General features: G+C 34.0%; 1 protein-coding gene across 1 annotated transcript; it reads left to right on the top strand.

The window, feature by feature from the left end:
- The first annotated feature begins 14731 nt into the window (after positions 1-14731).
- On the top strand, positions 14732-15830 carry LOC120067656. Its single transcript, XM_039019196.1, has 3 exons — positions 14732-14840; positions 15215-15332; positions 15386-15830. Exons 1-3 carry the CDS (start codon positions 14732-14734, stop codon positions 15828-15830), a joined length of 672 nt encoding a protein of 223 aa, XP_038875124.1.
- Positions 15831-20901: the final 5071 nt, after the last annotated feature.

Below are 20901 nucleotides of genomic sequence, written 5' to 3'. Positions count from 1 at the left end.
TTTATAAAGAAATTACAGTCATGATTTGCTATTATAACTATATATGTTAACGATTTAAATATAATTGGAACTGAGTTTTCAAAGGAAATAGAATATTTTAAGAAAGAATTTGAGATGAAAGATCTCGGAAAAAAAAAAAGTTGTCTTGGTTTACAAATTGAGTATTTAGCAGATGAAATATTTGTTCATCAGTTAACTTATACAGGAAAAATTTGAAAAGATTTTTATATGGACAAAGCACATCCATTGAACATTCAAGTGGAAGTTCGTTCACTAGATATGAAGAAAGATGTATTTCGACCTCGAGATAATAATGAAAAACTTCTTGGTCCTGAAGTTCAATATCTTAGTGCAATTGGTACACTTATGTATCTTGCTAATAATACAATACCATATATTACTTTTTCAGTAATTTATTAGTAAGATATAGTTCTTCTCCAACAAAAAGACATTGGAATGGAATTAAGCATATACTCCATTATCTCTGAAGAATGATAGATATGAGTTTGTTTTATTCAAATAAAATCAAATTTTGATCTAGTTGGTTATGTAGATTTTGGATATATATCTGATCCACACAAAGTTAGATCTCAAACAGGTTATCTGTTCACATGTGGAGGAACTGTTATATCATGACAATCCGTTAAACAAACCATTACACCCACTTTTTCAAATCATTCTGAAATCCTTGCAATTCACAAGGCTAGTCGAGAATGTGTGTGGCTAAGATCAATGACTCAGCACATTAGTAGAACGTGTGGTTTGTTAGCTAATAAAAAATTTTCCAACGATATTATATGAAGATAACACAACATACATATTCCAGATCAAAGGGGAATATATTAAAGGAGATAGGACAAAACATATTTCACCAAAGCTTTTCAATACTCTTGATATTGAATAAAATGGTAACATCATTGTACAAATAATTTGTTTGAAGGATAACCTAGCAGACTTATTTACAAAATCATTACAAAACACAACCTTTGAGAAATTGGTGCACAATATTGGAATGCAGCAATTCTGAGATCTCAAGTGATGTTTTCATGAGGGAGAGTAAATAACGTATTCTTTTTAAGAGTATTAGATTATATGAAATATGTACTTTTTTTCCTTCACTAGGATTTTTTTCCCCAATGGGTTTTTTGCTAGTAAGCTTTTAACGAGACATATTTCATATATATATAATGGGTATCTAAGGGAGAGTATTATAAATATCACAAATTATGTGTAAAATAGAGTCCATTCTTAGTGTCATAAAGCCAAATGTCACTTCCTTTACACTCCGTTTATATAACCATCTATCTTGTAAATACTCATTCTTGGTGTCCATGTAATCCACCTCCTACTTGCTAAATTACTTATAAATAGTAATATTTGGAGAGTTTTGTAAGACACACACATTGCGTAAAGTCCATAAAAATTGGAGAAAGTGGAGAATCTTGAGAAATTTCTTATTTTATGTTTTGTTAATTTATTTTATTATATATTATTATTATATTATATTTTTTCCATATCCTTGTTGTCGTTGTATGCTATTGCGCTCCTCAAATTTACAATATACATTAATTTGTTCTTTCTGAATTTTTTATAATTTACATATTGATTTTTTGGTAAAAAAAAATATAAGAAAATTATTTCAAATGGTAAAACTGTTGAAAATATTTACAAAATATACCAAAATTGTAAAACTATCAATGATAGACGTTGATATACACTGATCGGCTTCTATTAGTGTCTATCAATGTCACTAATAGACTCTGATAGAAGTTTACCAGAATCTATTAGCATCTATCATTTATAGTTCTAAAATTTTGCTATATTTTGTAAATATTTTGATTCATTTTTCTATATTTAAAAACAGTCCAGAAATATATTTAATTATATATTTTAAGATATATTTGTATTTTTTATTAAATTAAACAATATTTAAACTGTAGTTTAAGTTTTGTGAGATTAAGATTTAGGTCCTCAAAATCCCTATCCATAACTCCAACTAGATAATTTAGAACAAAAATAATAAAAAAATAAAAAAATTATTTAAATTAACTTAAGCATGAGTAACAAAATAAAATAATAATAATAAATTATTTAATTTTAACTCATGTAGAAGTAAANAGTAAATAATAATAATAATAATAAAATAATTTAAATAAATATTTATTTTATTAAATGGAAACAATTTTAATTATTATGTTTTCTTCGGCTAGATGGAATAAGTAATTTTTATTCTATTAAATTAAATTGTAATTTATAAAAAGAAAATTATTTCAAATGGTAAAACTGTTGAAAATATTTACAATATATAGCAAAATTTTAGAACTATCAATGATAGACGTTGATAGACACTGATAGATACTGATAGAAGTCTATCAGTATCTATCAACATCGGTCATTGATAGTTCTAAAATTTTGGTTCATTTTTCTATATTTAAAAATAGCCTTTTATAAAATAAGAAATTATTTAAATCCTTATTTATTTATTAAATTAAATAATATTTGGAACAAACCAAAAAATATTTGAATAACAAATTTAATTATAGAAAATTTCCACGATAGAAAAAATGTCAAACTCTTTACAAAAGTAGTGAAAAAAAAAACTAATATACTTCTATCAGTGTATTTGGAACAAACCAAAAATATTTGAATAACAAATTTAATTATAGAAAATTTCCACGATAGAAAAAATGTCAAACTCTTTAAAGAAGTAGTGAAAAAAAAAACTAATATACTTCTATCAGTGTATATCTGTGATGGATATTGATAACAATGCCTATCACAATATCTGAAAAAACAAAACTCAAATATAACATCCAACTTCGTCAATAAATCAATTTTAACACCAAAATTGAACCACACAAAAGTAATCCAAAAAGCGGAAAAACTTATCCTAATGACAAAAAATCTGACAAACTCTAGCACTATTGGCAACAGGATTGGGCTTTCTTTATAGTTAAGGTTCGAGATCTTCTCGTCCCAACAAATTGTGATTAACAAAATTACACAATAATAAAATATGGCATATCTGAATAAATATATTAATAAAATAATAGTAATATTAGATATTTTTTACAAATTTGTTGCAAAGCAAAGTAACATCTGTAACTTTACTGTGTATGTCAAAGTTCCTAGTTTTCTATAATATATTACCAATCATTCTAAGTAAAAATGATATATAATTATATTCTATTTTACTATATTAAAACTATGAAAAGACAAACATTAAGAACCATATGCAAAAGATTAAATAGATATGATGAATGGACGGTAAGATATATGTTTTCGATTATGGATTAACTGTTTGATTAGGGTACATTTTAAGATTATTTTTGCATATGAACTCACTTGTATTTATGTCTTATTAGGAACCATATGCAAAAAATGTACATTTTTTCAAATGAACTCACCTGTATTTATGTTATATATATATACATCTATGTAAATTGAACACTCGCAACATCTATGTATATTGAACACTTACAGCATGTATTTATGAAGTCTTAACCTCGATCGTAAGATATGTTTTATTTAATTCATTTTTTTTCTTACATGTGTACATAAATTAAAATAACTTTTGAAGGAAGCTATCATACAGTGTATACTTGTTATATAGAATGCTATAGCTATTGCAAGGATTATTAGTAAAGCACAGATAAAAACTTTAAAATACAAAACACGAGCTTTGGTTAACTAAATTCGATGCAATATCACTTACGTCTGAGGGTCCGATAAAGATAATTTCGCTAATATAAAGTCAATCAATTATAACGTTGTACTTATCTATAAATAAGTGGCAAGTACAGTGACACGAATAGCCCAACTTGAAGAATAATCATTTAGGTCCCCTTAAGTGTGAGACTCTATCTCAATGAATCTTAGGTTCCTTTAAGCATTAGAAACTCCCTCATATCTTTCCTTCTTCAAATGAAGACCACTCCACTTGTTGAACTTAGGCTCCTCCTATATTTGAGAATCCCTTCTCACGAATGAAAGCTTCAAGACAATCTAGAGAAAATGTCTCAAGATCAACAAAATTTCTTGCTTCACAATCTTTAAGGTTGATACAGATTTTTGTTGTTTGGCCAGAAGAAACCCAATAAAACAATTAAAGTGGCAACCCTAGCACGAATACAACATCCTCTTAAATATGCACGATAGAGAAAAGGATACAAACCCCAACAATAATCGGCAAAGAGCCCAAAGAAGGAAAAAAACAGTGAGGAACGACTACATAGAATTTTTTAGATAAGGAAAAGAATCATGATTCGAAATCTCCACCTATCTTCACAATGATATGATATTGTACACTTTGGGTATAAACCCCCATGACTTTGTTTTTGGAACCACCTAAAAGGTCTTGTACCAATGGAGATAATTGTCCATACTTATATATCCATGATCATTCTTTTCCCCAACCAATGTAGGACTTTGTCTGCACTCCTAATAATGTCTTCAAAGTTTAAACGTTGGAGAAAGCACTGAGCAATTGTGTTGAGACTCTCAAGTACTACCTTGAAACCTTTTTTTTTTTTTTTTTTTAAGTCTAAGGATATTTTTAAAAAAAAAAAAAAAAAAAGCCTTCCCTTCTTCATCCCATCCCATCCTATATAAAGAGGATAGGTAAGATTGGGAAAGTAACACACAGAAAACTTATAATTTGGAAATTCATATAAAAAATAGAATGATCAATAATATTATAGATGAAGAGATTGAAGCTCCCTCAATCCCAAAGCAATTTTGTGTCCGATGTTGGAAAGAAATTCTTGAGGTTGGAAGAAATTTGAAGAGAGAGTTGAGAAAAAGGTTATTTCTGTTATTGAGTACTTCTAGAATATTCTAGTGTTTGATATTGCTAGAACTTGGGCTTTTGTTTGGACTAGGCCTGATTACTTTTAACCCAAAATCAAGTTTACATTTCAAGACTCCCTCTTTAACTTGATTTTGTTACTCCCAACAAATCTCTCAATCTTGTGAAGTCTTCTTTTTTAAGAGGCTTAGTGAGGATATCACCTACATGATCATTAGTGTTCACATACTCTAATTGCACATTCTTTCTTTCGATGCACTCTCTAATATAATGAAAACGTGTATCAATGTGCTTACTCTAATTGTGGAAGACTGGATTCTTGGCCAAGGCAATTGTTGATTTGTTGTCTACGAAAATTTTGGTTGGCTTCTCTTGTGGTAGTCTCAATTCCTATAATAGATTTCTCAGCCAAATTGTATGACAAACACATGAGGTAGCAGCCACATATTATGCTTCACATGTTGAGAGAGTAACAATTGGTTGCTTCTTTGACTTCCATGTGAAAGCAGTGTCTCCCATGTAGAACACAAAACCAGCCGTACTCTTGCAGTCATCCACATCTCCACCTCAATCACTATCACTGTATCCTAAGAGCTTATATTATCAAAAACAAAATAGAATAGGTCATTGATATAGGTCATTGATAACTCCAACTGCATAGAGAATGTTAGGCCTTGTGCATGTTAAATATCATAAACTTCCAACCAGTCTCTTAAAGAGTGTTGGATCAACTCTTTCTCCTTCCCCACAACGTGGTAGTTGGATTCCACATTCCATGGGTGTATTAACTAGATTAGAATCATCCATCTTGAACTTCTTGATCACTTCCTTAGCATAGCCTTCCTGTGTGATAAAGATGTCTTTATCTTCTTGCTTTACTTCAATGCCAAGGTAGTAATACATGGGCCTGATACGTCGGTCATCTCAAACTCGTTCGTCATCTCTTCTTTAAACTCATTGAACATGCTTAGATTGTGACTTGTAAAGATCAAGTCATCTACATACAAGCACACCATCAATACATCATTATTTTTGACTTTAAGGTAAAGTGCGTGCTCATATGGACACTTGATGAAATTTCTTTGGTGTAGATAATTGTCTATTCGAGCATTCCATGCTATTGGAGCTTGCTTTAGTCCATAAAGTGCTTTTTTCAGCATCAAAACTTTCTCTTCTTTTCCCTCAACTTTATAGTCTTGATGTTGTTCAATGTAGACTTGTTCCTCTAGTACTCCATTGAGGAATGCAGATTTCACATCCATTTAATGGTTTTTCCAATTGTTCTGAGCTACTAATGAATTTTAGGCCTGCTTTTATGAATTAATGAAGTTTTAGCCCAAATGATAAAAGTATATGTGAGGCCTTTCGCTGATCCAAACCGAGAGCCCAGTTCTTTTGCCCTAAAAACTTTTGTTGGTAGAAAACTTGGCTATTATGTGACCACGATTTTCCAGTTGATGTCGTACACGTTGTTTGTACCACTGCTCTTTGTCTAATGGAAAAATGAAAGAATTACTTTCTTTCTGATGGGTGATTAATGAAAAATTAATTTTTCTTTCTCTCTCTTGCTTTTTGATTCTCTCGTTCTTTGCCTTCTGTGTTCTTTTACTTTTTTCTAATCCTAATGCCTTCTTGTTTGATCTGTGCGACTGCTTTGAGTATACGATGGAAGAATCATGCAATCGTGTAGACAATGGCAGAAGGAAATGGACCTGCAATCGTGTAGACGATGGAAGAAGGAAATGGTAAACGATCAGTCGTTCTTATAGATAATATGAAGAAAATTGTAAACGATCACTAAATCTTGTAGACGATGAGAAGAAAGAGGAAGGAATGCACAACGATATACGTGGTTCGGCTATTAAAGCCTACGTCCATGGGAAGGAGAGAGTTTATTGAAGCTAAGTCACAGATTCTTTTTCTTTTACAGATTTTCAAGTTCTTCTTGAAGCTATGTTTGTTGTTGTATCTAAAATTTTTAAATGATGAGTATTTATACTAATTTCTGATATAAGTAGTTACAATAACTAACTATAAAAGTTAAAGAAATGTGAATTAGTTCTTGAATGTTGAATGTATGAGCTTATAATCTTCAAATCTCCACCTTAAGCTCAACATGCAAGCTCTTCTCCTTCTGGATTTAACATGTCTTCACCCTTTTTCAGGAAGCAGAAACCCGATCTGACCAAGACACTTAGCAAGCTTGAGTTTACTCACAGGTTTGGTAAGCATGTCGGCTGCATTCTCGGAGGTATGAACTTTTAGCACCTTGACTTCTCCTTTCTCTATTCTGTCTCTTACAAAGTGATACTTGATATCTATATGTTTGGTTCTTGAATGATACTGAGGGTTTTTGGAAAGGTGAATGGCACTTTGGTTATCACAGTAGATCTTAACTACTGTTTGATTAATATCAAAGTCCTTCATCAATCCTTTTAACCACAGTGCTTCCTTTATTGCTTCTGATAAAGCCATGTACTCTGCTTTTGTGGTTGACAATGCTGTGATTGACTGTAAATTTGCTTTCCAACACAACAAATTAGGACCAAATAAGAATAGAGAACCTGTTAGAGATCTTCTTTTGTCTTGATCACCTACAAAATCTGAATCAACATATCCATATAGCTTTAAATTTGATTCATTAGTACTTTGATATGTTAATTTTGACGGTTTAGACTAAATTAGATATCTTAAGAACCATTTTATTGCTTCCCAATGTCTTTTTCCAGGGCTAGACATATATCTACTGACTAGACTAGTGTTGTATGATAAGTTTGGTCTAGTAGATATAATTAAGTATATTAGACTCCCTACTACTTGATTATATAGAATTGATTGCATTTGAGTCAAATGTTCTATGTCTGTTTCTTTTGGTGAGTTTTCAGATGAAAGTTAAAGTGTGTAGCAATAGGTATGGTGACTGATTTTGCATTTGTCATATTAATTCTGTTGATTACTTTTTCACAATAGCTTAGTTGACTAATGGTTAGGGTTGAGGAAGTTCTGTCCATTTGAATTTCTATCCCAATGATCTTTATAGACTGACCCAAGTCCTTCATGTCAAATTCTCTCTTTAGGAGATTTTTGACATGAGTTAAATCCTCCTTAGATTTTCCTGCTAGTAACATATCATCAACATAGAGTAATAAATAAACTTTGTCCTTATAGGTAGTAGAATTAATATAAGAACAAATATCATAGGAACTTCTTTGAAATCCAATACTCTCTATGTAGTCATTAAACCTTCTGTACCAGAATCTAGGGGATTGTTTTAGACCATATATTGACTTATTTAGGAGACAGTACAGGTCTTCCTTACCGTTTTCCTCAAACGCTTTAGGTTGTACCATATAGATAACCTCATCTAAGTTTCTATGTAGAAAGGCAGTTTTAACATCTAGTTGATCTAGTTCTAGATTATACTGAGCAACTAGAGATAAAAGTAGCCTTGTAGAGGTTTGTTTCCCTACTAGTGAAAAAATTTCAGTATAGTCTATTCCTTCCCTCTGAGTAAACCCTTTAGCCACTAACCTTACCTTGTACCTTGGCTTTTCTTCTTTGGTAGAACCTTCCTTTAATTTATATAAACATTTAGAGGCTATAGGTTTACAAACTTTAGGAAGAGGAGCTAGGGTCCAGGTATTATTGACAGTGAGTGACTCCATCTCTTCACACATAGCTTGAATCCAAGACCTAGAATTAGAGCAGCTCACTGCCTTTTCAAAAGTGGATGGTTCTTGGTCATTAGGAGCTATTGTAGCATTTAAAATAGGTTCATATAGTTAGTTTCAATATACCTAGCTAGAGGAACTATCACTCTTCTTTGTCTATCCCTAGCCAAGGAATACTGACTTAAATCGGGTACAACTTCAGTATTCCCAATGTTCTCATTTGAGGCATCCTCTTTTTCTTCTTCAAATTCTATAGGAGGGTTTTGGTTAGTGAAAGAAACTTTAGGTGACTCCACCTCAATCTTAGTAGTATTAGGGCTATTAGAAACTTCATAGGATGTCTTTTCTTTTTGCATATACATTTCTTTTTCTCTGAAAGTGATATCTCTGCTTATAACAAACCTCTTCTCAACAGGATTCCACGTTTTAAATCCTTTTTTACTCCCTCAGAAAATCCTACAAACATACACTTTACTGCCCTAGATTTTAATTTCCCCTGATTTTGATGAATATAACCAACACATCCAAATACCCTTAAGTTTTCTAGGTTAAGTGGATGCATGGTCCATTTTTCTTCAGGAGTCAAAAAATTTAGGGAGGAATGTGGACACTTATTTAAGGTGTACACAGTGTAGCTTGCAGCCTCAGCCCAGTATTTTTCACTTAGTATTGCATCTGATAGGAGACATCTAACTCTTTCTATGACTGTTCTATTTAGTCTTTCAGCTACTCCATTTTGTTGAGGAGTGAATCTAACTGTCCTATGCCTAGTAATTCCTGTTTCCTTACAGAATTTGTTAAACTATTCACTACAAAATTTCAGTCCATTGTCAGTTCTTAGGTATTTAAATTCTTTAGAAGTTTGTTTCTCTATCATGAGATTCCATTCCTTAAACCTATCAAACACTTGGTCTTTAGTTTTAAGGAAGTAAACACAACTTTTCCTAGAGAAGTCATCAATAAAAGAAAGTAAATACTTTGAGCCACTTAGGCTAGATGTGAGAGCTGAACCCCATAGGTTAGAGTGTATATAGTCTAAGATTGCTTTTGTGATATGTTGTGCTTTAGTGAAACTTTTCCTTTTTGCTTTCCCTAACACACAATGTTCACAAAAGATTAGATCTTTTGAGAGATCTTTAGGGACAATTCCTTGATTAGATAGGACTTCTAGGCCTTTAGCACTTATGTGAGATAACCTTTTGTTCCATACATCAGCCTCTGTGATCTCATTTATGGTGGCAACATAAGCCCCTGTCATCATTTCAACTTCTCTGATCACAAATAAGTCATTTATCTTTTCCCCAACTAATATTACTTTAGAGTATTTTAGCACCTCAAGTGTTCCTCATTTACTCCTGTATTCACATCCAATAGCATCTAACATATCTAAGGAGATTAGATTTCTCATAAGTAGTGGAACATATCTCACATTCTTAAGAAGTTTGATGGTTCTATCCTTAAGTTTCATGGAAACAGAGCCAATGCCTTCTATTTTACAGCCTTGGTTGTTTCCCATATAAACCATTTCTTCTTCTATTTCTTTAAAGGTGTTAAACCAAGGTTTCATTGAGGTTATATGGTAGGTGCATCCGGAATCTAGAACCCAATCATGTTTTCCTAGAGGGTTTACATGATTGGATTTGTCTAAAGTTGAGGCCAAAACATTTGAGTAGATGAAGGAACCTTCTACAACAGATGCTTTGGATTGTTTGCCTTTTGAATCCTTCTCTTTCTCTTGGTTCTTTCTCTTTAAGATAAAAGAGTCTTTAATTAGATGTCCTTTTTTCTTATAGTACTCGCATTTTATTTTTTGTTTTGATTTATTTTCTTCTGAGTTATGAGGTTTTTTGTCTTTTGAATGGTTTTGCATGAAGTTTTCTTTTACAAACAGACCTTCACCACTAGGTTTATCCTTTTTATCAATCTGTAGCTCAAGCTCTCTAGTTCTTAGGGCCGAGATTATAGTGTTTGTGCTTATACTATCCCTTCCATACTTTAGAGCATTCTTAATTTCTTTATACGGTTCAGGCAAGGAGTTTAAAAGCACATAGGCCTTATTTTCATCACCAAGTTTTTCTCCTAAAGTTTTAAATTCAGCAACTATCTTCTTGAACTCATCTAAGTTATCAATTAGAGTTTTAGATGAATCCATTTTAAATATGAAGAATTTCTCCCTAAGATACATTTTGCTAGGAATGTCTTTAGTAGCATACAACTCTTCTAGCTTAGTCCATATTCTATAATCAGTTTCTTGATCTAAAACTTGTCTAAGAACACAGTCACTAAGATTAAGAACCAACGTACCATAGGCTGCCAGCTCTCAGTCTTCCTTCTCTTGGGTTGTCACAGTGGCAAGGAATGTTGATGGATCAAAAAGGGCTCTGTAGGCTTTCTGCTGGCTGAGTATCGCCTTGATCTTGGACTTCCACAGTCTGAAGTCTCCTTTGCTATCGAATTTCTCCACCTCGAACCTTGTTACTATTTTGGATGAAAAACTTGTGTTTTGATTCTCCAAAAATTGAGATCTTGAATGTCTATTGCTCTGATACCACTTTGTTGGGCCTGCTTCTGTGAATTAATGAAGTTTTAACCCAAATGATGAAAGTATATGTGAGGCCATTTGCTGATCCAAACTGAGAGCCCAGTTCTTTTGCCCCAAAAACTTTGGTTGGTAGAAAACTTGGCTATTATGTGCCACGTTTTTCCAGTTGATGCCTTACATGTGGTTTGTACCACTGCTCTTTTTCTAATGGAAAAATGAAAGAATTACTTTCTTTCTTATGGGTGATTAATGCAAAATTAATTTTTCTTTCTCTCTCTTGCTTTTTGATTCTCTCGTTCTTTGCCTTCTGTGTTCTTTTACTTTTTTCTAATCCTAATGCCTTCTTGTTTGATCTGTGCGACTGCTTTGAGTATACGATGGAAGAGTCATGCAATCGTGTAGACGATGGCAGAAGGAAATGGTGAACGAACATGCAATCGTGTAGACCTGTCTCTTATACACATCTAGATGTGTATAAGAGACAGATGGAAGAATCATGCAATCGTGTAGACAATGGCAGAAGGAAATGGTGAACGAACATGCAATCGTGTAGACGATGGAAGAAGAAAATGGTATGCGATCAGTCGTTCTTGCAGACGATATGAAGAAAATGGTAAACGATCACTCAATCTTGTAGACGATGAGAAGAAAGGGGAAGGAATGCACAATGGTATACATGGTTCGGCTATTAAAGCCTATGTCCACGGGAAAGAGAGATTTTTATTGAAGCTAAGTCACAGATTCTTTTTCTTTTACAGATTTTCAAGTTCTTCTTGAAGCTATGTATGTTGTTGTATCTAAAATTTGTAAATGATGAGTATTTATACTAGTTTCTGATACAAGTAGTTAAAATAACTAACTATAAAAGTTAAAGAAATGTGAAATAGTTCTTGAATGTTGAATGTATGAGCTTATAATCTTCAATGAAATTATTAATCTAACGGTTTCGAGTCGAGCAACATGAGCAAATACCTCATCATAGTCGATGTCGACTCTTTGGCTATAACCTTTTGCCACTAGTCTTGCCTTGTATCTTTCAACTTCTCCTCTTGCATTCTTATTGCCTTTGTAAACCCATTTCACACCAATTGCCTTGTGACCTTTTGGAAGTGAAACTAGCTCCCATGTGTTGTTCTTCTTGATTGCATTAATCTTTTCTTCCATAGCGTTTTTCCAATTTGGATTCTTCATAGCTTCTTGAATGTTCATGGGCTCACAATCGGCAAAAAGAAAAAACAAAGAAAGACTATCTTGATTTTCAGTTACCTCATAAATTTCTTGTAAGCTTCTGAAGTGTTGAACACTTGAGCTTGAGCTTCCATCCTCTTAAGAACATGAAGTTGGCGAAGCTGGTGGCATAGAAGGCCCCTCTCTTGTTTGCGTTGTACTTATTTGCTCCATGTCATTTTCTTTGAAGTAGGGCAAGAAGTTGTAGTCTTTATTATGTCTTCCCCAATCTCATTCTCCTTCTTCATCATATACTACATCTCGAGTCAGGATTGTCTTTCCTGTATCTAGAGTGTAGAGCTTGTAGCCTTTGGTATTTGAGTCATAACGGATGAAGATGTATTTCTCACTCTTATCATCCAACTTGCTTCTCTTTTTATCTGTTATATGCACATGAGAAATTCTTTCAAAGACTCCGAGATGGGAAATCCCAGGTTTCCTTCCACTCCATGCTTTTTGTGGCGTTTTTCCAGATACACTTCTTGTTGGCGATTGGTTAAATAGGTAGACTGCACATGCTACTACTTCTGCCCAAAACTCCTTTGGCAGTTTTTTGCTTTTAAGCATACTTCTTGCCATGTTCAAAATCTTTCTAATCTTTGTCTCTGCCACTCCATTTTGTTGAGGGGATCTCGACACGGTCAAGGGTTAAAAATTCCAAGATCTTTACAATACTTTTGGAATCCATTTGATGTGAATTCTCCTCCACGATAAGATCTCATGGCCTTGATCACTAGACTACTATCTTTTTCAACAATGGATTTAAACTTCTGAAAGTTCTCGAACACCTCTGATTTATGCTTTAAGAAATATACCCATGTTTTTCTCAAAAAATCATGAATGAATATAAGGAAATAGTTACTCTTACTTAGTGAACTTGGCTTGATCAGTCCGCACACATCTGTATGTATGAGTTCCAAAAGCCTTTAAGCTATTGAGTTTGACTCCTTTGGGAACCTTTTCTTGAACTGCTTACGAAGTAGACATCCTTCCACACTTGATAATAGTGGTTTATGGAAGGTAGCCTTCTCAACATGTTCTTCTTGGAGAGTGACTATAATCCCCCAAAATTAAGATGCCCATATCCAAGATGCCAAAGCCAAGATGCATCTTTGTAACAGATCTTGAGGCATTTTGCAACGTCATTTTGAATGTTGAGTATAAAAATTCTATTTTTGGTCATTGGAACCTTAGCAATCAAATTACTTGCATTATCTCTTATAGAAAAGTTATTGTCCTTTAATCGAATGTCATATCATTTCTCTAGGAGTTGGCCTACGCTCAAGATATTACTCTTCATATTTGGCATGTAATAAACATTTGAAATAAAATTATGTTTACCATTCTTCAATCGGATGAGAATGTTACCTTTTCCTTTTATTTCTACCTTGGATTCATCTCCAAAGGCTACATTACCACTCACTGATTGATCAAGTTCCACGAACATGCTTCTGTCTCCACACGTATGGTTGCTTGCCCCAGTGTCCAGGTACCATGCATTATTTTTGCTCCATTCATCATTTGTACAAGCCATTAATAAAGTGCCACATTCTTGTCTTCTTTCTTCAATGTAGTTCACGTTCTCTTCAACTTTATTGTTTTTGGGAGCTCTACATTCAGATGCATAATGACCAAACTTCTGACAATTATAGCATTTAATGTTTGATTTATCATACCTTGATATTGAGTTGTCTTGTCCACGACCTCTTGCTGAGTTTCATGATCCTTTTTGGGAGTTATTGTTGTTGTCTTCATAAGGCCTCCAATCACGTCCTTGTCCTTGTCCATGACCTCTTCCTCGTCCATGATGCCCACCATGTCCTCCTCCTTGTTCGCTTCTATTATTCGAACTAATTGCTCCACTAGTCGAATCAACTTGCAACTTGAGTAATTGATCAACAATTCCTTCCCTTTTTTTTCCTTTTCTTCATATGCTTGTAACGAACCCATGAGTTGCTCAATGGTCATGACCTCCATGTATTTTGTCTCTGCGATTATGGCGACAATATTTTCAAACTATGGATCTAATGATCTTAGTATTTTCTCCATGATTTTAACATCATCAATCTTTTCACCATTTCTTTTAAATTAAAATAGTCTGAGATGGGTTCCTCTTCTTTCACATGCAAAGTTTCAAACTTAGCTTTTAGAGTTTGAAGATGTACCTTTTTAACTGGATCCACTCCCTTGTATGATGTTTGAAGCTTCTCTCATGCTTCTTTTGCCATCTTTGCTTCCAAAATCTTCTAAAAAACATCATCATCTAATCCTTGATAGATTTGATAGGGAGCCTTCTTGTCTTTTTTTTTTCTTGAGTCTCTCAAACTATCCCTTTGTGCTTGAGAAAGACCACCATCATTCTCCGATTTGATGTATCCTTTCTCTACGATCTCCCACACATCTTATGAGTCAAGGAGAGCCTTCATCTTGATACTCCAATTATCATAGTTGCTCTTGTTGAGCATCGGAACTTGGAATGGAACCATGCTATTACTTGTCATCTTCTTGAAAAGAGTCTTTAACTCTGATACTACTTTGTTGGAAAGAAATTTTGGAGGTTGGAGGAAATTTGAAGAGAGAATTGAGAAAGAGGGTACTTGTGTTATTGAGCACATCTATTTTTTTGGCTTGATACAAATATTAAGACATACCTCCTATTTATACTAGTTAACTCTCCTAAATATATTGCTAGGATTTTGCCAACACATTCATGATCTAATGGTTACAAATATTTATATAGACTATTCTCTACAATGACTTATTTTTCTCATATACTTTCTAGAGAATACTACAAAATTCTCTAATATTTCCTACATGTAATTTCTCTAGAATATTCTAATGTTTGATATTTCTAGAATTTGGACTTTTGTTGGGGCTAAGCCCAATTATTTTTAACCCAAAATCAAGTTTACATTTCAACATCACATGCCAAATTTGGAGCTATTAAACTTGGTAATAATCATGTAGCACTTCGAAGTTTGGGGAATAATCAATTCGTCAGAGGACTCGGTGTAGATGGAAAAACAGACTGTCTTAATGCTTGTGAGAAAAATATTGTTGATGGGGCCAAGATTGAAGTAGTTGAGTAGTTTCATCAAGGGATATATATAATGTGAATTTTCGTTTTTCCGATTCAAGAATTTATGATGAGAAACCATTGGTATTGGCTTCTTCACATGGGAAGAAATTGAAAGATTCTGATGATAAAGTTAGTGTCAAATTGTCTGTTGAAGATACTGTCACTAACGTTTGGAGTAATACAATGACTGAAAAACTTGGTGTTAAAACACCATTTGAAGGTCGAATTGAAGTTTCAGCAAACTTAGAAGGAACAGGGATGTGGAGAGAAACAACTCAAATGAAGTCTTTAATGGAGATTACTCATGATGTGATTGTGCCTAAACGATTGAAACTCAAAGCAAGTATATTTGGTACACAAGGTACTTGCGATATTCCTTTCTCTTATACTCATAAGGACGAACTTTTTAATGGAAGAACTGTTATTCGTCGTCTTCATGATGGCCTTTTCACTGGGATTAATTGTTATAACTTCAAGTTTGTGGCAGAGCAAGAATCATTGTGAGAAGAACCAAAATAACAATTAATTGTTGTAATTTCTATTCTAAGTGTGTTGTCTTGATAAAAATCTTGAGTCTTGTAACTTTAATTCACTCAATATATTATACCTTCGGGCTGTTTATTGTTGAGTGAATTATTGTTATGTTTTATTTATTTTTCTTGTTCGATGTTTCTTTGCTTTCAAGTTTCATTATGTATTGTTATTTGTTGAAATAAAATTGTGTTGTGTTGTCTTGGTTTTATCTTTTCCCATGTTTTTTTCACTTTTTTTCTTGCAACCAACTTTGTCGATCACCTCGAATAACCAACTCAAAAACTACTGACTTCTTCGTTCATCTCCAACAACTAACTCTAACAACCAACTATGCTGATAATATACTACGAAAAAGAATTTGGTTGGTGAAAGCGTTTTTAGATATAAATTGGAACTATTAGTTTATAGTATTTAATAGTCGTATTTTATAGTAATTTGATATTAAGAAATAGTCTGAGGATGACCAGGGTTATCTTTATAGACCTACTTATCACTAACATCCAGAAGACCGACTATTTCTTCACAGTCCCACCACAATATATGAAGATGTATTGTTTATGCGTCAACTTGGTTGGACTAATTAGCTTGACTATGAACAACATTATTTAGTATGCATGAAATTGGCTCATTTTTTTACCGAGTTATATATATATATGTGTATATATATATATATATATTGTGAACATAAATATACACTTGATTGCAACCCTATTTTTTGTGCATATTTAACTCATGCAAGTATGTAGTGGAGTTATTGATTATATAAATAATAGTATTTTCATTACTAAAAATCTGAGCTTTAATGTCAGTTTAAAACCAACATTATAGGGGTACAATGTCGGTTGAAAAACGACATCGAAGATCATGTTATGAAAGGTCTTCAATATCAATTTTCAATCGATATTATACATAAACAACATTTTAATGTCAACTACCTTCAATATCGGCGACATAGAATACCATCTTTAATGCCGGATTTCAACCAACATAGAATACCATCTTTATTGTCGGGTTTTCAACCGACATTGAACATCATCTTAAATGTCGGTTTTCACCTACTTTTTGTCAATATTGTCCGAAATGTCAGTCATCGTTTTGTTATTGAAAAATAAAATATATGTATATATATTTCTTTGCTATTCACGTGCAAATCAATAATATTTTTTTAATGCACTAGGAAATCCTACGATATCTAGCAAACCAAAAACGATATCAAACAATCTAACTGGTATATCATATGCTACACCAGTGATTACAATTTCAATTCTCTATTCGAGTAACTTTTGTAATTTAAACCTAAATCTATAGAATTCATAAAATAATATAAGATTGATCAGTATTGCACTCAACAAATGTCTAATATTTTTTGAAGTTAAACTATTTCAGGACAAGGATAACGATAAGAGAGCTACAAAAGAAAAGGATTATGTGTATTGATATTTTTTACGTCTTTACAATTGAAGATGTCTGGCATGAACGTAAAAATTGACAAATTTACTAGGAAGAACAGTTTTGGTTTATGGAAGATCAAGATGCAATCTCTGCTAAAGCCGTAGGGGCTTTGGGCACCGCTGACTGGTTTATGGTGATAGGCCTAGACATGTCTAGAACAACTTCCAAATGAGTCAAAAAATTTCTAAGCCAAGCGACCTTCTTAGCAACTTCACAAGCCGTTACATACTTGGCCTCCATGGTGGAGTCAGCGATGCACCCCTGCTTAGTGCTTCACCATACTATAGCCCATTCGTTAAGAGTGAACACTAGTCCTAAAGTGGATTTCTGCAAATCCTTATCAGTCTGAAAATCAGAGCCTGTGTATCCTGTAAGGATCAAATCCTTAGAACCATACACAAGCATATAGTCCCTCGTTCTTTGAAGATACATGAGGATGTTCTTTTTGGACGCAGTCCACTGACCCTGTCCTGAATCGCACCCAGGCGGTGCTCAGGGTCTCATTCTTCTTCTGTTCAAAGTTCAACACGTCCTTTCGTCGCCTTGGGTTGACGGCAGGTGGGAAGAACTTTTTCATGAACCATTCCACCAAATTGCTCCCATGAAGTGATCTCATTTGTTCCAGTGAGTAAGCCCACCTCTTAGTCTTCGTCCCTCGAGGTGTAAGGGAACGATACAGTCTTATATTTTTTGGGGTTACGCCAGGTAAGGAAAAATTTGCCGCACGTCTCAACAAAGCTGGTCAGATGGGCATGTGGGTCTTTACCTTACAGACCCCCGAACTTCCCGATGTTTTGAATCATCTACAGTATAACCGCTTAATCTCAAAACTCGCGTTCTCCTCCACAATCGGCCTCAAGATTCCAGGCAAAAATTATACAAATTGGATACCGCATAATTACGCATTGGATGTTGCAATCAGCCACCAGGAAGACAGGATCCTGAACTGGTCGAATAGCCCCTTGGTTCACAACCGTACTGATTATCGTTGTTGTCCGCCAAGCTAGCTTCTTTCTTTCGCCTAATTTGGTTCTGACGTGCCCTTGCGCAGAAAGTACGCTCGATCTCAAGGTCAGCTTCGAATTTCGGTTTAGCACTAGGACTCATATACTGTTAAGCTGGTCTCCACGTTGAACAGCCAGTACAATGAGATCTGTCCTACAAAATACCAAAAACACACTCAAACAATAAACCATCAACCAGTCCCCAGCAACGGTGCCATAAACTTGTTGACGTTTTAAAATGCTATAAACTTGTTGTGTAATGTGTGATGTTCTATGCTCGAAATGATTCAATACTACTTCTAGATATGCGTTAATTATGGATGTTCACGTAGTATGCCATGCGTTGTCACAAGTTTCTTATGATGGAACCAAGTGTAATTCCACCGCAAGTTTCTTGGTGTGAACCGAGGTCAAACACGGGGACTGATTTAGGTTATTGTGGTATGTTCATGATATATGCGACTAGGTTTGTTTTCAATATTTAAATGTGTGTTTGTACAAGTATTAAAATTGTAGTAAAATAAAGTAAAGCAGTAAAAATGTGATATTAAAATAAAAATACAGTAAACCTAAGCTAGATGATACAAGATACAGGCTTCATGTTACAAGATGCTGGGGTCAAGGCTGGCTGTGAAGGTTATGCAAAAAACGTGGAATGCAACGGCAAATCTTATGAACAGAATAAAAAGAGAATAATAAATAATATAAACAGCGCAAGTTTTCAATTGCGTTGAAGCTATAAATACTGTTCCACTCTTCTCTTGGCGTACACCTTTCAATGATCGACCGTGCTCCCACATGTCTGTGGTGAGATAGAGACTAACATAATGAACACAAGGTTGCTTCCATGTCTGGAAGTACTACTTGCTTTAGTTAACGCATTCTTCTAACCTTCTCTCGATAGATCAGAATGGTATCTTTACTTATACTCTCACAAGTGAAGATGCCGTCTAGCATGCCTTAGCTAAACGCATTTTATATCTTTAACACAGGTTAAGTACTTGTTTAATTCATATTGACTATCAGGGAATTAAGAAAACATCATGAAGAAAGTGATTAACGGGTGAAACGGAAATAGATAGAGAATGGAATATGAAAGCTATCAAAACATTTAATATCTCTATTAAGCGTTTGATACATGGTGTGTGAATGAAGAGATAAAGAGAAAGTGAAATACAAAGATGAAAGAGATAGAACAGATACAAAGAAGTGCCAATGTCTTGGCATTGGTTCAATAGAGATCTGCTTGCCGGATAGGATGGATTTGATGGTAGGAAGAGCTTCCCTCTCAGGCTTGCTCCACTAATAGTAGGGATCTATGCACAGAGCTTCCGATCGGGTGTTTGGCAGATTAGATCTGAGATTCACCTCTTGGCCTTATCTTGTCTTCTTCCCAGATTTCTTCACTTAAGCCCTCAGCTCAACCTTTTCTCTCAACAATTTAGCAGCACTTAGCCCCGTATCAAGTAGCATGAGTTTTCTCTAAAATCTATGGGGTATTTATAGGTGCAGGTCTTTGACTCCAGCCTTTTGGTCCCCACTGATTGTTATGGTAATTCTGCAGATGGAGGGATATTATTCCTTCTGTTATACAATCAGGTCGTCAATTCAGCACAACCGTTAGTTGTATATGTGTCTCAATCGTCCACTTTTGCATTGCTCAGCTGCATCTTTCGATCATGGGTTTGCATGCGGTGGTGTTTTTATTACCGCATGCAGTTGAAATACAGCTCTGGATCGATTATCGCATTGTGCCATCATTGCGGTAATCGTCTCTTCATTGTTGATTGACGGGCGCAATGTGACAGAGATGCGTTGATCAGTTTCTCATGAGCCTTGAGCGCAAGCGGTGACTTGGTTTCCTGCAAAACAGAGTAAAATTTCTGCTTGTCCTCCATCTTCACAGTGTTAGTGGGTGTAATTGCAATCATTTATAATTATTGTAATTCTAAGTTAATTTTCATACAATCTGCGCATATTCATTAACTTTTGGCCGCAATATCTAGATAAGGTAGCATAAATAACTTGTATTTCTACAAGTTATCACACTCCCAAATTTAGATATATGCTTGTCCTCAAGCATATCTTCTACTCAGGTAGTCATGCTCAATTCCTATCCTATATTTTTGCGACGATTGGTTGCTCCGAATTTTACACTTAGGCACATTACTTGACATCGCACTTTCCTTCTATCCTCGCTAATTCTTAGCAAGCCTTGCTTTATTCTTCTATGTAACAAAATTTTGCTCAAAAATGCTTTTCTAGTTTTCAAAATGGAATGTTTATCTCTTCTTTGTCAAAACAACTTGATGTATCTATATGCGGTGAGCAAAACTTTGTGTCATTTATTCACTTAGAGATTGTTGATCATGGTTACACTGTTTGTTTTGGCTTGTCCCCATGGGTGTCATGTGAACATTCGACTACGGTTGTGTGCCAATTCAACTTTAACTCATGATATTCAGAGGAGTTGTCTCTTGCATTCTTTTATTATTATTATTATTATTATTATTATTATTATTATTATTGGAATACTGCGTTGTTCTTGGAAACCCACCTTCGTTTTGACTTGCTCCACGAACATC

This window comes from Benincasa hispida, chromosome 12, assembly GCF_009727055.1.
Source record: "Benincasa hispida cultivar B227 chromosome 12, ASM972705v1, whole genome shotgun sequence".
NCBI lineage: Eukaryota > Viridiplantae > Streptophyta > Magnoliopsida > Cucurbitales > Cucurbitaceae > Benincasa > Benincasa hispida.
The sequence above is the reverse complement of the archived record's forward strand: the minus strand, read 5'-3'. Positions and strand labels throughout refer to the sequence as shown.

What these genes read in the sequence shown, in the direction of transcription:
- LOC120067656 (XM_039019196.1), top strand. Translation starts at nt 14,732, where the DNA reads ATGCTATTACTTGTCATCTTCTTGAAAAGAGTCTTTAACTCTGATACT. An exon ending in AGAGAGAATTGAGAAAGAGG is followed by an intron (nt 14,841 to 15,214) that starts GTACTTGTGTTA and finishes ATAATCATGTAG; the next exon opens with CACTTCGAAGTTTGGGGAAT. An exon ending in GCCAAGATTGAAGTAGTTGA is followed by an intron (nt 15,333 to 15,385) that starts GTAGTTTCATCA and finishes TTCCGATTCAAG; the next exon opens with AATTTATGATGAGAAACCAT.